Genomic DNA, 12,835 nt, shown 5'->3' with positions numbered 1-12,835 from the left:
AGCAATCTAAGTGAAATGATTAATCTATTATTGAAATTACCAGTAAACTTATCATCAATTTCAATATGAAAAAACTAATAATAATGCAAAAATTTCAAAAATAAAATAATTAAAAAAACTAACCCTCGGTGGTTGATTTGGTTTATTTTCCATTTCTGATTGTGAGGGTGGCTCTGAGAGATGGAGATAGACGGATTTCGTCGGAGATGGGGACGAATTTCGTCGGAGATGGGTGAGAGAGTGAGAGATGGAGATGAGACTGAGTTGTGATTTTATGTTTTAGGTTATGAGTTGCGATTACGGGATATACTGTGGACGGTTCAGTGTTCCAATATATTAATATTCGTGTTTGGAATTTGAAAATAAAATACGCTTTGCGATACTAATGGCGCTTTGAAAATCGCATTGCGATTATGTATTATCTCGTTGCGAAAGTCAGTATTGCGTTGCGAAATTAAGTATCGCGTTGCGAAAGTCAGTATCGAGTTGCGATTTTGTATTATCGCGTTGCGATAGTCATAATCGCGTTACGAATCTGGAAATTGATTTGCGATAATGGAGATCGCGTTGCGAATTAGCGATCGCATTGCGATTTTGTTGGTCATTTTTGCAAATCCGGAAAAAGTTGGTTAAAATCGTATATTATATGAGATTTTGGGTCACTGAGGTTATTTTCTCTTATATAAATGTAAATTCTAATATTGGATAAAAATAAAAGAACTTTAATTTATTCTAATAATAAATAGATATAAAAGAACGGTAACAAAGTCATATGATTACTAATATAAGCTCGTAAAAGGGGGAAAAAAAAGAAACAACTTTTCAAAAACATCAAGATTTCAAATGTAACTTCTCACACCAAAAGAAGAAAACGTTGTAAAACAAGTACTAAAATTATCAAAGTCGTTATCAATTACTCCTTCAACTTTAGAATTAAGAAAAGACGAGTCTTCACATATTTATGGGAGCAATCCGTAACTCCAGTTTATATTATAGATAAGGGACAGTGGATAAAATTATTTAAAAATGAAACTTCTGAAGGAACATATTGGTCTGGGCAATGAAAACTGACAACAATAAGAAGTTGATAAATCAGAGAAAATGGTTGTAGATAGATGATAAAGGGAAATGGAACTTTGTGAGGGATAGATCTATTTATCTAATGTTTCAAGTGGGAGATTTGTTTGGAGTAGAAATTGTTGTTTATACGGATAAAATTAGTGATGAAATGATGTGATTGGTGATCCACGTGAAAACAGATGACAATGACTAAAAAAAATTAAACTAAACTATACTCGATACGATTAATCTTTACATACTGGATCGTTTATATTATCAAATTTTTAATTTTATCCGACTGAATTTTTATTTCATTTTCAATTATATCACTGGGTCATTCAACCGTTAATAGCTATATCAAAATGACTTTGTTTTGGTAAAGTGTTTATGTCGATATTTGTCAACCAAGTAAAAAATCGTCAGTCACGTCATCTTGTCATTATCAATTCAATAGTTTATTAGTATAATTGAAACGAAAATCAAAGTTCAATCAATGTTATAATTGATAAAATTAAAAATTTGATAATATAAATGATACAACACCTAAAGTTTGATGATATTGATGTAGTTTATCCAAAAATTATTTGTAAAAAGGCAGAGTTTGTGGGACTATGCAGCAAAGGACGGTAAGAAGGTCAACAAAGGTTAGGATGAACAAAACTAAATTCGACTCAAAAAATTAATTTTTTTAAGTTGATTTTGATTTGATTTGAAAAAAATTTAAGTTCAAATCGAGTTATAAAATACAACTCGAACAAAAATTTAAGTGATTAGTGGAATGATTTTTAAGTTTGATTTGAGCTGTATTACATATGAAACAAATATATATATTGTATATGGTTATAAAAAACCATTTAAATTGAAATTAAATAATATCATAATATTATAAATATTTACAATTAAATTTAAAATATTCAACTTCGAGTTGTGAAATAAGACTCGTCAACTTGAAAAACTCGAAATATTTACTTGACTCGACTCGATCGAATATTTACCCTAACAAAGGTGGTAGCGGAAAGTAATCGTGTGAAGGTTGAATGATGGATGATTTAATTAGGCTTAAAATAAAAATAAGTGATTAAACTATATTCACAATTGACTTTTGGTGACTAAAGAATTTTTCGTTAAAAATATGTGACTGACGTTTTCTCCGTTATACTTTTAAATAATACAATTAAAAAAATCGTTAAGTGATATAAGTCACGTTTATGAACAAGGGGTTATTTGGTTATATTTTGAGTCTGGTTTGAATGTACTTATGCTACTGGGAGGCTTTTCAGCATCTGTTTCCAGATTGATCCCTGCACATCGCATTCTTCATGCACATGCCCCCGCCATTACTGTTTGTAACGCGATTTTCTATCTCTACATTGTAACACCCAATAAGGATCAAACCAAAAACTTATCACCCACTAATCCTTTACAGGTATTATCAGCATTAAACTTTTTTCATTGTAATTTTCTACATCTGAATAAGTTTTTTGTTTGGGGTTTGGGGGCACGGGGTGTTGCTTTAGGCACAGGCACAGCTCTCATTATTTGTTTTAGATTTCATTTTGGCCTTCTATTCCAGCGGGGAAGATGCAAGGAATTCCTGTAAGAGGCAGGGTTTATCAATTTATATCCCAAGGTTCTTGAAGCATCTGTTATACAAAATGCTAAGTTTGGATATCCATCTATCTATATTTTCGTAAAATCACTATCCCATCAAACGTTATACACAAAATTAACTCAAAAAATATACTAATTAAATGATTTAATTGTAATTTTCCAATAGTATTCTAATTGAATAATTTAATTGTGATTCTTAGAAAAAGGGACTTATTTGTATTCGAATTAATAATTTGGTGATTTGGGATGTATTTTACTAATAAATAAAATTATTTTTTAATAATTTAACATTAAACATTTACATAATAATATTTTTAATATTAAAACACCAAATCTCGAAAAATAACAACAAATCAGCTCTCACTCAGTTCATTTAGGCCGTGCGAGCACGGTATTCTTGTAGAAAGACAGAGGAGACCTTTGGGCCTTTGTTATCTTAAGCAAGTCAAGAGGTGCTTAAGCGAAGTTTCGATACTAACCGAGCCCTAGTTAATTGACGTGACTCCAACCTCATCGACAGAACTAAACGAACGTGAAACCTTTGCCTTTTCCATGTCCTAGAAAACAACGTCACCAAAGATTAGTTCCTTCTTTGTCAATTCCTTGTTCAAGTTAAGGTTTTGAATTAGTATTCTGGTAAGGAACCTTTTTCTGTCTTTCTTTCGTTATTTTGGATACTATGCTATGAAGGTGAAATGCTGAATGGCTTGAATTACAGAAAATGAGTTGTTGAATTTGAAGCTTTTGGATTAGTTTCTCTTACGCGAATCTATCTAATGTAAATGATTCCTGGTTTTTGAATTATGTGAATTGGGTTCTTAATTGAGTGCATTAATAAGCCGTCTTCTTCGCTTCTTTGTGTTTTATGTTGAACAATGCAAACATTCTGGTTTCTTCTGTCCTTTAGCTTAGATGCCCTAAATGGAAGATTTGAAACTTGGAACCCAGTGACTTTGTTTTTCATTGTCTTTTTTTTTGGCAGCAGGCTTTAGCTGTTTTAGCGCTGGGACATGGCAGTTTAGGGTTCAGGGTTTTGCATTATCTATTCATGGATTGCTATTTCTTATTGTTCATATATGTATCTACCATGTAATTCGTGGGGTTTTCTTTTTTGGTACAGGAGTTATGGTTTTGATGTTTCTTGCTTCTACTGTTGCAGGTTTGATGTTTGTTCTCCATTTGTCGAGCTGGGAAAGTGAGAGAATTACTTGCCAAGCATTTAAAGTTTAGCCTAAAATCATGAGATTAGTGGATTAAGGAATTGTTTGTTTGTGCGGTGAATTGCTCGTAATTGAGTTCTTTAAGTCATAAGTGCAGTGTTTTCTCAACATATCGTCTTTAATTAAGTGATCAGAAAATGGGATTCACATTTGCCCTTCACAACTCTCCAGTTGAGATTTGCCGTTTTCATGGTGTGCAGTGGGGTTCGACACAACTTGGTTCGGGTTGCAGCTCCATGAAGTGCTCAATAGTAAAAGTATCTACTTCTCATTTAGCTTGCTCGAACAAATGTAATCATAGAATTCACTCTTGCTTGCCATGGAAGGCCGATAATGGTTCTGAAAGAGAGGCAGCATCTTTAGTGTGCGGAGGACTGCAGAGAGGTGTTTGTAATGACTCAGTTGAATTTGATCAAGATGAATGTCTGAGCTCAGAAGATTTGAATGTGAGTGCTAAGAGAAAATTAAAAGAGCAAATAAATTTGAAAAAGCTTTCGAATCCCTTGACATCTGCTTTAGATGGACCTTTTGTTAGAAATGAAGAGGAAACGAACAATGATATTCTTCAAAAGTTCTGCAGCAACGGGAAACTAAATGATGCGACACGGCTGATAGAAATTATGGCGCGTCAGAATCAAATTCCCCATTTCCCTTCTTGCATAAACTTAATAAGGGGCTTTGTAAAAGTAAATGAGCTCGATAAAGCCGACAAAGTTCTTCAGATTATGATAATGTCTGGTGGGATCCCTGATAGTATTACATATAACATGATGGTTCGTTGTCTTTGTAAGAGAGGACGGATACGATCTGCTATTGACCTTTTGGAAAACATGAGCTTAAGTGGTTGCCCCCCAGATGTGATTACGTATAATACAATAATTCGCTGCATGTTTGATAATGGGATTTTCGATCAGGCCATCGGGTTTTGGAAGGATCAATTGAGAAAGGGTTGCCCTCCATATCTAATCACCTATACGATTCTCATTGAGCTAGTCTGCAAGCATTGTGGAACTGCTCGGGCAATGGAAGTATTACATGATATGGCTATCGAAGGATGTTATCCCGACATCGTTACCTACAATTCACTTGTTAATTTAACTTGTAAGCAGGGGAAATACGAAGATGGGGCTTTAGTCATTTACAACATTATATCTCATGGCCTGGAGCTCAATGCTGTAACATACAATACCCTTATCCACTCTCTCTGTAATCACGGGTGTTGGGATGAAGTTGATGAGATACTTGCAATCATGAAGGAAACTTCGCATCCTCCGACTGTTGTTACTTACAATATGTTGATCAATGGTTTGTGTAGATATGGACTTTTGGACCACGCCATCACCTTCTTTGATCAAATGGTTTCTCAAAACTGTTCCCCGGACATTGTTACTTATAATACACTGCTTGGTGCTCTTTCTAAAGAAGGAATGGCGGAAGAGGCTCTTCAGTTGCTTCAAATTTTAAGCGGGAGTAGCTGTTCCCCGGGTTTGATATCTTACAACACTGTGATTGACGGATTCACCAGAGGCGGTGATATGGAGAAAGCAATGAGATTATATGATCGGATGTCGGAAGAAGGGATCAGTCCCGATGACATAACTCATCGTTGCTTAGTTTGGGGATTTTGCAGGTCGAATCAAGTAGAGGGAGCAGTAGGGATACTGAAGGTGATGGCAGAACTGAAACACAGGGCTGGAATCAGTGGTTATAAAATGGTAATACTTGAGTTGTGTAGAATCGATAAGGTAGATTTAGCGATACAAGTGCTGGAAACGATGGTCTCAACCCGGAGTAGGCCAGACGAGTATTCGACTATAATCAAAGGTATATCCAATGCTGGAATGAAACAAAAAGCTAACAAGTTGCATAAAAAATTGACGGAATGGGAAGTTTTCGGAGAAAGGAAACCATGGAGTTAAAAGGCTTGGTTTCTATGGACAATGCCCATTTCGTTTAATTGAATCTCTCCCATTAGCTTGTATTGATTTTTGCTTTTTGTAGACTGCATTTTGTTCTAATCCGGGATTAGAATTAGTTTTTATGTGTCCGACACGAGTATGTTTAATCTTATTTATTGAAACTTTTTCACATATTTTAGGTCTTAATATTTATTGGATATACTATAATTATGTCGCATTATTAGACCTAGAAAGTACAAACAATGTGTAATAAACATCGTTTTCTAAATTGTAATTTATCCGCCGTATTTTAAGATCTCGTCTAGTGAACGTAATAGATTTGACTTTCGGGGCTGTGGAATAAATATTTCGACATTTTGACTCTATTTACCTGTTTAAACATATTTTTATTTAAAAAACTAAAACCAGTGAATTATAAGTTGCATAAAATCTATAATATTAAGTAGTTTAAATAAAATATCTAATAAATGTAATCCTGACACGTGACGAAGGAAAAAAATTGTAAATTCTATTTCTTAATTTACCGAGGAAAATAATATTTCGTTTATTAATTTATTTATTTTCTCCTAAATGTTACTCAAATCTCTGCAATTTCTTAGCTGATCTCCCTCTTGAATAGCATCGATTCTTGTCTATTTCTCTCAAAATAATTTTTTTTGTTTGAAAACAAATTATAATCTCACTTTCTTTCGTTTTCTCTTCTCCCAAACACTCTATCGCTAACATGAAAGGAGAAAAAACAAAAAAATAAGAAATATTATTGTGTAGCTCGTTCCGTGATGAAGATCTGGGGTGTCCAACGCTTTCTAGCTCCAAATCGAAGTTTCTAATTTCTTATGTTTTTATTAATTACTAAAGCTATTTCCCTAAGCTTAAATCTGCTGTGTTTTCAAAGGAATTGGTTTTTGGAACCTGATTTTCATTCGATCTGCGCGGAAAACTTTGGTTGAGCTGTGTTTTGCTTATGCGAAGAAAATAAAATGGAGGCAGTTGTTTTTGGCGATTTATCGTGTTTGGATGCGGAGCTATTGCATCTCCAGGAGATGTCTCCTTTCGCTCTTAAATCATATCCTGAATTCACTCAAAAGCTTTTCGAGCAGTGGCTTTCGCTTCCCGATGCTAACAAGCTGGTATACTCTTCGTTTTCTAATTTCGGATCTTTGTTGTGCTTTTTTTTTATTCTTCTTCTTTTGATACTTGAATTGAAAATGATAGATTGTTATTGCCTTAACATTGTGCTAATTAGATCATTGCTAGGTTATTTGATGGTATTAAAAGACATTTCTTATGATGATTTGAAGCATATTTTGAGCCTGTTACATGTTTTAATTAGTTCGTCATGCGTACATGGATCTGAATTCCGCATTACTAAGATATTTCTTATGATGATTTGAATTATTTTTGTTTTGATGCTTGAATTGAAAACGATTGATTGTTATTGCCTTAACATTGTACTAGTTAGATCATTACTAGGTTATTTAATGGTAAATTTTATTTATTTATTTTTAATAAAAAAAATTCTTATGATGATTTGAAGCATTATTTTGAGCCAGATACATGTGTTAATTAGTTCATTATGTGTATATCTATCTGGATTCGGCATTACTAAGATATTTAATGGATTAATCAATGCAGAAAGAATATGGTGACATCTGGTTGTTAATTTTCCCGGTATTTGTTAAATAGTCTTATCCCACCTTTGTTGAGTTTAGTTTGCTCTGCAAGTCAATTTTAAGTTGGAGCCTTAATGATCTTAACAATATCCATTAATTGCTCTTGTCTAATTTTGGATGATTAAGCAATGCTTTGGTTTTAAATATGGTATTTTGAAACAGAGAATATGGAATTTGTGTGATATATTAAATGGTCCTCTAAGCCTACGGGTGCGCTGTTGTTTAATTCTTGTTCCTTTGCTAGGTGACATCATTGGTTAATGATGCAAAGGCGGGCAATCCCTTGAATGTTCCTGGAAATGCTTCCAGTGGAGGGTCTCCCTCAAGCCATTCTTTACCTTCCATGTTTCCTGCTGGAAGTGCTCCTCCCCTTTCACCAAGAAGTACATCCGGTTCCCCTCGTATAACAAAACAAAGGCCCGGTCCTTCAAACTTGGGTTCCCCACTGAAAGTAGTTAGCGAACCTGTGAAAGAATTTATACCTCAGGTTTGGATCGTTTTTAATTGATATGATTTTTCTTTCACCGTTTCTGTCCTTGTGTTTTATGTGCTATATTTTCATTTCTATCCTGAAGTTGCGATAACTTATCATGTTGGTGCTTGAAATCACCTCCAGTTTTACTTTAAATACGGTTGTCCACCTCCGAATGACCTAAAAGAACAATATATGTCTCGAATCAGTCAGTTCTTCGCTGGCCACCCAAATGGACTGCAGCAGCGAGGTAAGAAACATTTGTGATTCCCTTTGTCTGATATTTCTGGAACTCATTTGATATTCATGTTTTACTTTCTAAAATTTTCAGAATTCAAACTTGTGACCAAGGAAGTATGCAAGCTGCCTTCATTTTTCTCCACGTCGCTTTTCAAAAAAATTGATGTTGATGGCACTGGTTTGGTTACAAGGTAGGCTTCCTTGTTCATGGAAGTAAACTTTTGTATTTGTATCTTAGATCCATCACATTCTTTGAAACTGATGGAGAAAAAAAAATGAGTGTTTCATGTTTGGATTCCTTTTTCTGTGGTGAAATGCTCAACTGTGCTGGCTTAGTTGAAGAACAAAATCTTTAAATTGCTAATTTAGAATCTGGCTCCTAATCTGTTGCTGTTTCTCATTGTAGTTGCTTTTCAGCTGTGATATGATTTAGTTCATTTTAGATGGTAGCCTTTCTGATTTTTATTTTAATCTGCTTGCAGAGATGCATTTGTGGATTATTGGGTCAATGGAAACATGTTGGCAAAGGATTTAACAACCCAAGTTTATGCCATACTAAATAAACCAGATCTCAAATACCTTGCTCAGGTCTTCAAACATGCAATATAAAAACATTTATGACGCAGCTTATATCAACTGCAATATTGGTCAATTTCTAATTGTCCTTGTTCAAAGTTAACTTCTTCTATACTTTTCAATCTGTCAGGAGGACTTCAAACCTCTACTCCAAGAACTATTGGCAACTCATCCAGGGTTGGAATTCTTACAGAGTACACCTGAGTTCCAGGACAGATATGGTTTGTTTTTCATCTGTTTGATTCCTTTTGACTGTTTTCTCATTGCAGTTGGATACTTTGGATGCTAGGATCTTTTTACTCGTCATAAGCTCCTCCTTTTACGATATCTAAGGAATTTTAGACTGTATTGAGTTGTTTCCAGATTGATTCCTTTATTAAATGCTAGAACCACTAACATTTGTACTTGCAAATCCTGTAAATACATCTATTTTCATGTGAATTTCTGTGAATACTGTTCATTCTGTTTCTTTGATGATGTAGTTTTGTACCTAATATGTTTGATAATGTATAATGCTTTGTTAAAAGTTATTGATAAAATCATGATAGCATATTAAAATAGGTAAGACTACAAACTGTATCCTTTGGTTATCAAGTGCTGAAAATTTGCACACATCTCACGCAGAAATAAAAGGTGCACAGAAAACAGGATTGACATTCTTGTTTAGTTTGTTGGCCGCCATTACTAAGAGTTATTGGCGATTTAGCTTTCATTTTAGTCTCTGGTTTCAATGCTTTGCTTCCATATTCTAAAATTCCTATTTTTTAGGACGATGAATTTGATCAAGAAATTCTTGTAATAGCGCCTATCTTTTTAGTTTAATGTGAAGTATTTGTATGTTTCATATGATCATATTAGAATCACTGATTGTTGACAAATTGATGACTATTACCTGTATGAGTCAGTTTGAAATAGGAAATTGTGTATAATTGTGCGACTAGAAAGGAAATTGAAATATCTTACACCAATTCATGCATTACAGCATATTGAGACTCTCTCTTAAAATGTAAGGGTCTCATTCTTTATATTGTTTACTAAATCATTAATATAAACCTCGATATCTGTGTTTTTCGGTTGTTTGATACTCTGGATTGTCTCTATTTCTTCCAAATATTAATACCACTTTTGTTGCACATGGCCAGCTGAAACTGTTATATACAGAATATATTACTACATAAATAGATCTGGGAATGGTCGACTCACCCTTAGAGAGTTGAAACGTGGGAACTTGATTGATGCCATGCTACATGCTGATGAGGAAGAGGACATTAATAAAGTGTTGAGGTAAGGATTTGGCTGAATCTCCTTGAATGCATAGAAAACAAAACTGACTTTCATTTTTCTTTCAAATTCCAAAATCTCAAGTGTAAGTTTATATAATTGCTTTTTGGTACATATGATATATCTTCTCATCTTTCAAAACAATTATCACCATATGTGCAGGTACTTTTCGTATGAACATTTTTATGTAATATACTGCAAGTTTTGGGAGCTGGATACAGATCATGATTTCCTGATTGACAAGGAGAACCTCATCAGATATGGTAACCATGCGCTTACCTACCGGATTGTTGATAGAATATTTTCTCAGGTTTGTCCGAGTCTGATGATATTTCTGTTCCTTGATCACATTATACCTTGGACAAAGAGGTTTTTCGTTTAATTGAACTTTTCCTGTTCCACTGTTCTCTTTTATGTATTTTGTTTCATTGATTTGTTATTCTTTTTCTTCTGAATTTTGAACTTTCACTCATGTAATGCTTCCTTATCATCGTAGGTTCCTAGAAAGTTTACTAGTAAGGTTGAAGGAAAGATGGGGTATGAAGATTTTGTTTACTTCATCCTTGCAGAGGAGGACAAGTCATCTGAGCCTAGTCTTGAGTATTGGTATTATTTGTGCTCTTTCTCTATAGACTTAAGGGTATTATAGTGGATTTTATGCACTGAGTATCATTTTGAAAGCTCGTCTCCTTAATGTTGAAGTAAAAACACCTATATTTTATATGAACTTGTTTGAAAAAAATCCCCCAAAAAATTTGAAAATTGTTTCTTTTTTTGCATTTCTCACCTAAAAATTCAGAAAGTCTGTCAGAAGAGCTAGTAAAGAATGTGAAAGATTCATTTGTTGCTTTGGAAATATTTGCCTTAATATTTTCTGTCCCTGCCATTAAAGAGAGAGAAATAATGACGTGTTTTGAGGTGGTGGAGATTCCTAATGATCACGTTAAGATTGAATATCCGAGTAAATTATATTCTTGGCTGGTTTTCCCTGATATTGTATATTCTAAATCATGTTTGTCACGCCATTGTTCTCTCTTATGGAATATTCAAACATAGTTTGGCAGGGCTAGATTTATGCTATTACTGGCTAGTAATTGGGACATTTAAATTTGTAGGTTCAAGGGCATAGATTTGGATGGCAATGGAGTTCTAACTCGTAATGAAATGCAATTCTTTTATGAGGAGCAGTTGCATCGAATGGAATGCATGGCACAAGAGCCTGTACTATTTGAGGACATCTTATGTCAGATAATTGACATGATTAAACCAGAGGTTTGCCATTTTATCTTTGCTCCCTTTTCATCTCCTTTACTGCTTAATAAATCTGTCTGTTGGAATGTATCATAATCCTCATATTTTTAAATTCCTCATGTAATTTCAAGAAGATTGGTGTTCAATTGTCTAGAGATCAGTTTGCCTCTTAAATTTCCTCTGGAAGCAGGTTATTCATGGCTGCTTTATTATTATATCATTTAGTGTGATTTAAGGCTCTGAGAAACCATGAACAGTCCTTTAACATATGCTGGTCTGGGTTGTAGGAGCTGTGTTTCCATTGAATTCTCTTTTCATATACACTGCTAATGATGACGGGCCATTTTACATGTTTGACCTTTGGAACTTTTCTTGTTTTCAGAATGAGAGCTTTGTCATGCTGCGTGACCTGAAAGGTTCTAAACTTTCTGGAAGTGTTTTCAATATCCTTTTCAATCTTAACAAATTCATGGCCTTTGAATCTCGTGATCCATTCCTCATTCGTCAGGTAACTATCTCAGACACTTTCAGTTTTTTTAACTTTTAAATGCAACTTTTGGATAACATCCTCATTTATGTTTGGAATAAACCAGGAGCGTGAGAATCCTACGTTGACAGAATGGGACCGTTTTGCACATCGAGAATATATTAGGCTTTCAATGGAAGATGACATTGAAGATGCCTCTAATGGAAGTGCAGAAGTTTGGGATGAATCCCTTGAGGCTCCCTTCTGAGTTGAATAGGGTAAGCCTGCTGAGTTCATCCCCTGCTGAATCACTTGTTTATGTCAGGTCCTAGTATATGCATGAGATCGAAGAATAAAACTAAAATGAAAGCAAAGCATTTATATCCAAGCAACCCGAGACCTCATGCAAGCTTGGAATAAATGTCTGTTGACTTATATCAATACATTTTTCTCGTGATCTAATTGTCTATACAGGTGCTCAGAGAAGGGCTTAACAGACTTCTATGCTGGGCACCAGAAATAGTAATGTTGCATCAAATCAACGAGGAAGCTTACACCGGGTCTCATTGGAGGAATTTAGGATGTACTTTTGACACACCAGTGACGGATTTTCAGGCCTTTGCATGTGCATGGTTCAATTAAACATGATGAATCACGCAAGTGGAGACCGACTTTATCTAAGCACTTCCCTCATCGACGAGTTCTTTTGCTGGGAGGTGAGGATTAAAATCCAATTTTAAAAAGGTTCTGAACGATAGTTATTTCCCCATCCACTCTCAATTTCTAAGATACGATCCAAGTCTGTCCGTTCCTTCTTTGTGTCCCGGTTGCTTCATTTCATGCTTTGAATGCTATAATTGAGCGTAGCAATTTTGGTTTGGATTGGATCATGGTCGTCGAGCAATTCAGATTTAGTTGTTTTCCCTTTTCATTTTAATTTAGGGTTCTTTGCCAGTTAGTTGTGCTATTATGAACATAATTTAAGCAATTGGCTTATTTATCTGTGAAATTCAAAATTTCTGTTGTTTGTTATTGAATAAAGAGGTGGGAGTTTGTATAGAAGTTCC

The 12,835-nt window shown here is 34.5% G+C and overlaps 2 protein-coding genes across 2 annotated transcripts; both read left to right on the top strand.

Annotated features, from left to right (window-relative positions):
* Positions 1 to 3,153: 3,153 nt before the first annotated feature.
* On the top strand, positions 3,154 to 5,875 carry LOC120164940 (pentatricopeptide repeat-containing protein At1g08610-like). Its single transcript, XM_039174562.1, has 3 exons — positions 3,154 to 3,306; positions 3,830 to 3,977; positions 4,020 to 5,875. The coding sequence occupies exon 3, from the start codon at positions 4,028 to 4,030 to the stop codon at positions 5,807 to 5,809; it is 1,782 nt and encodes a 593-aa protein (XP_039030493.1). The 5' UTR covers positions 3,154 to 3,306; positions 3,830 to 3,977; positions 4,020 to 4,027; the 3' UTR covers positions 5,810 to 5,875.
* Positions 5,876 to 6,395: 520 nt separating this feature from the next.
* On the top strand, positions 6,396 to 12,835 carry LOC120164941 (serine/threonine protein phosphatase 2A regulatory subunit B''beta-like). The gene is made up of 13 exons (XM_039174563.1): positions 6,396 to 6,939; positions 7,727 to 7,969; positions 8,099 to 8,204; positions 8,286 to 8,385; positions 8,677 to 8,782; positions 8,901 to 8,991; positions 9,913 to 10,054; positions 10,214 to 10,361; positions 10,548 to 10,657; positions 11,167 to 11,323; positions 11,685 to 11,810; positions 11,896 to 12,046; positions 12,243 to 12,835. Exons 1-12 carry the CDS (start codon positions 6,790 to 6,792, stop codon positions 12,034 to 12,036), a joined length of 1,620 nt encoding a protein of 539 aa, XP_039030494.1. The 5' UTR covers positions 6,396 to 6,789; the 3' UTR covers positions 12,037 to 12,046; positions 12,243 to 12,835.

The sequence above is a fragment of the Hibiscus syriacus genome, unplaced genomic scaffold (assembly GCF_006381635.1).
Source record: "Hibiscus syriacus cultivar Baekdansim isolate YM2019G1 unplaced genomic scaffold, ASM638163v2 tig00111558_pilon, whole genome shotgun sequence".
NCBI classification, from domain to species: domain Eukaryota; kingdom Viridiplantae; phylum Streptophyta; class Magnoliopsida; order Malvales; family Malvaceae; genus Hibiscus; species Hibiscus syriacus.
Note: the sequence above shows the minus strand (reverse complement) of the source record. Positions and strands in the feature narration are given on the sequence as shown.

Excerpts from the sequence above, each read along its gene's own strand:
- LOC120164940 (XM_039174562.1), top strand. The coding sequence starts at position 4,028 with ATGGGATTCACATTTGCCCTTCACAACTCTCCAGTTGAGATTTGCCGT.
- LOC120164941 (XM_039174563.1), top strand. The coding sequence starts at position 6,790 with ATGGAGGCAGTTGTTTTTGGCGATTTATCGTGTTTGGATGCGGAGCTA. Across the intron at positions 6,940-7,726 it reads TTCCCGATGCTAACAAGCTG|GTGACATCATTGGTTAATGA; the intron begins GTATACTCTTCG and ends TTCCTTTGCTAG. Across the intron at positions 8,783-8,900 it reads ATCTCAAATACCTTGCTCAG|GAGGACTTCAAACCTCTACT; the intron begins GTCTTCAAACAT and ends TCAATCTGTCAG.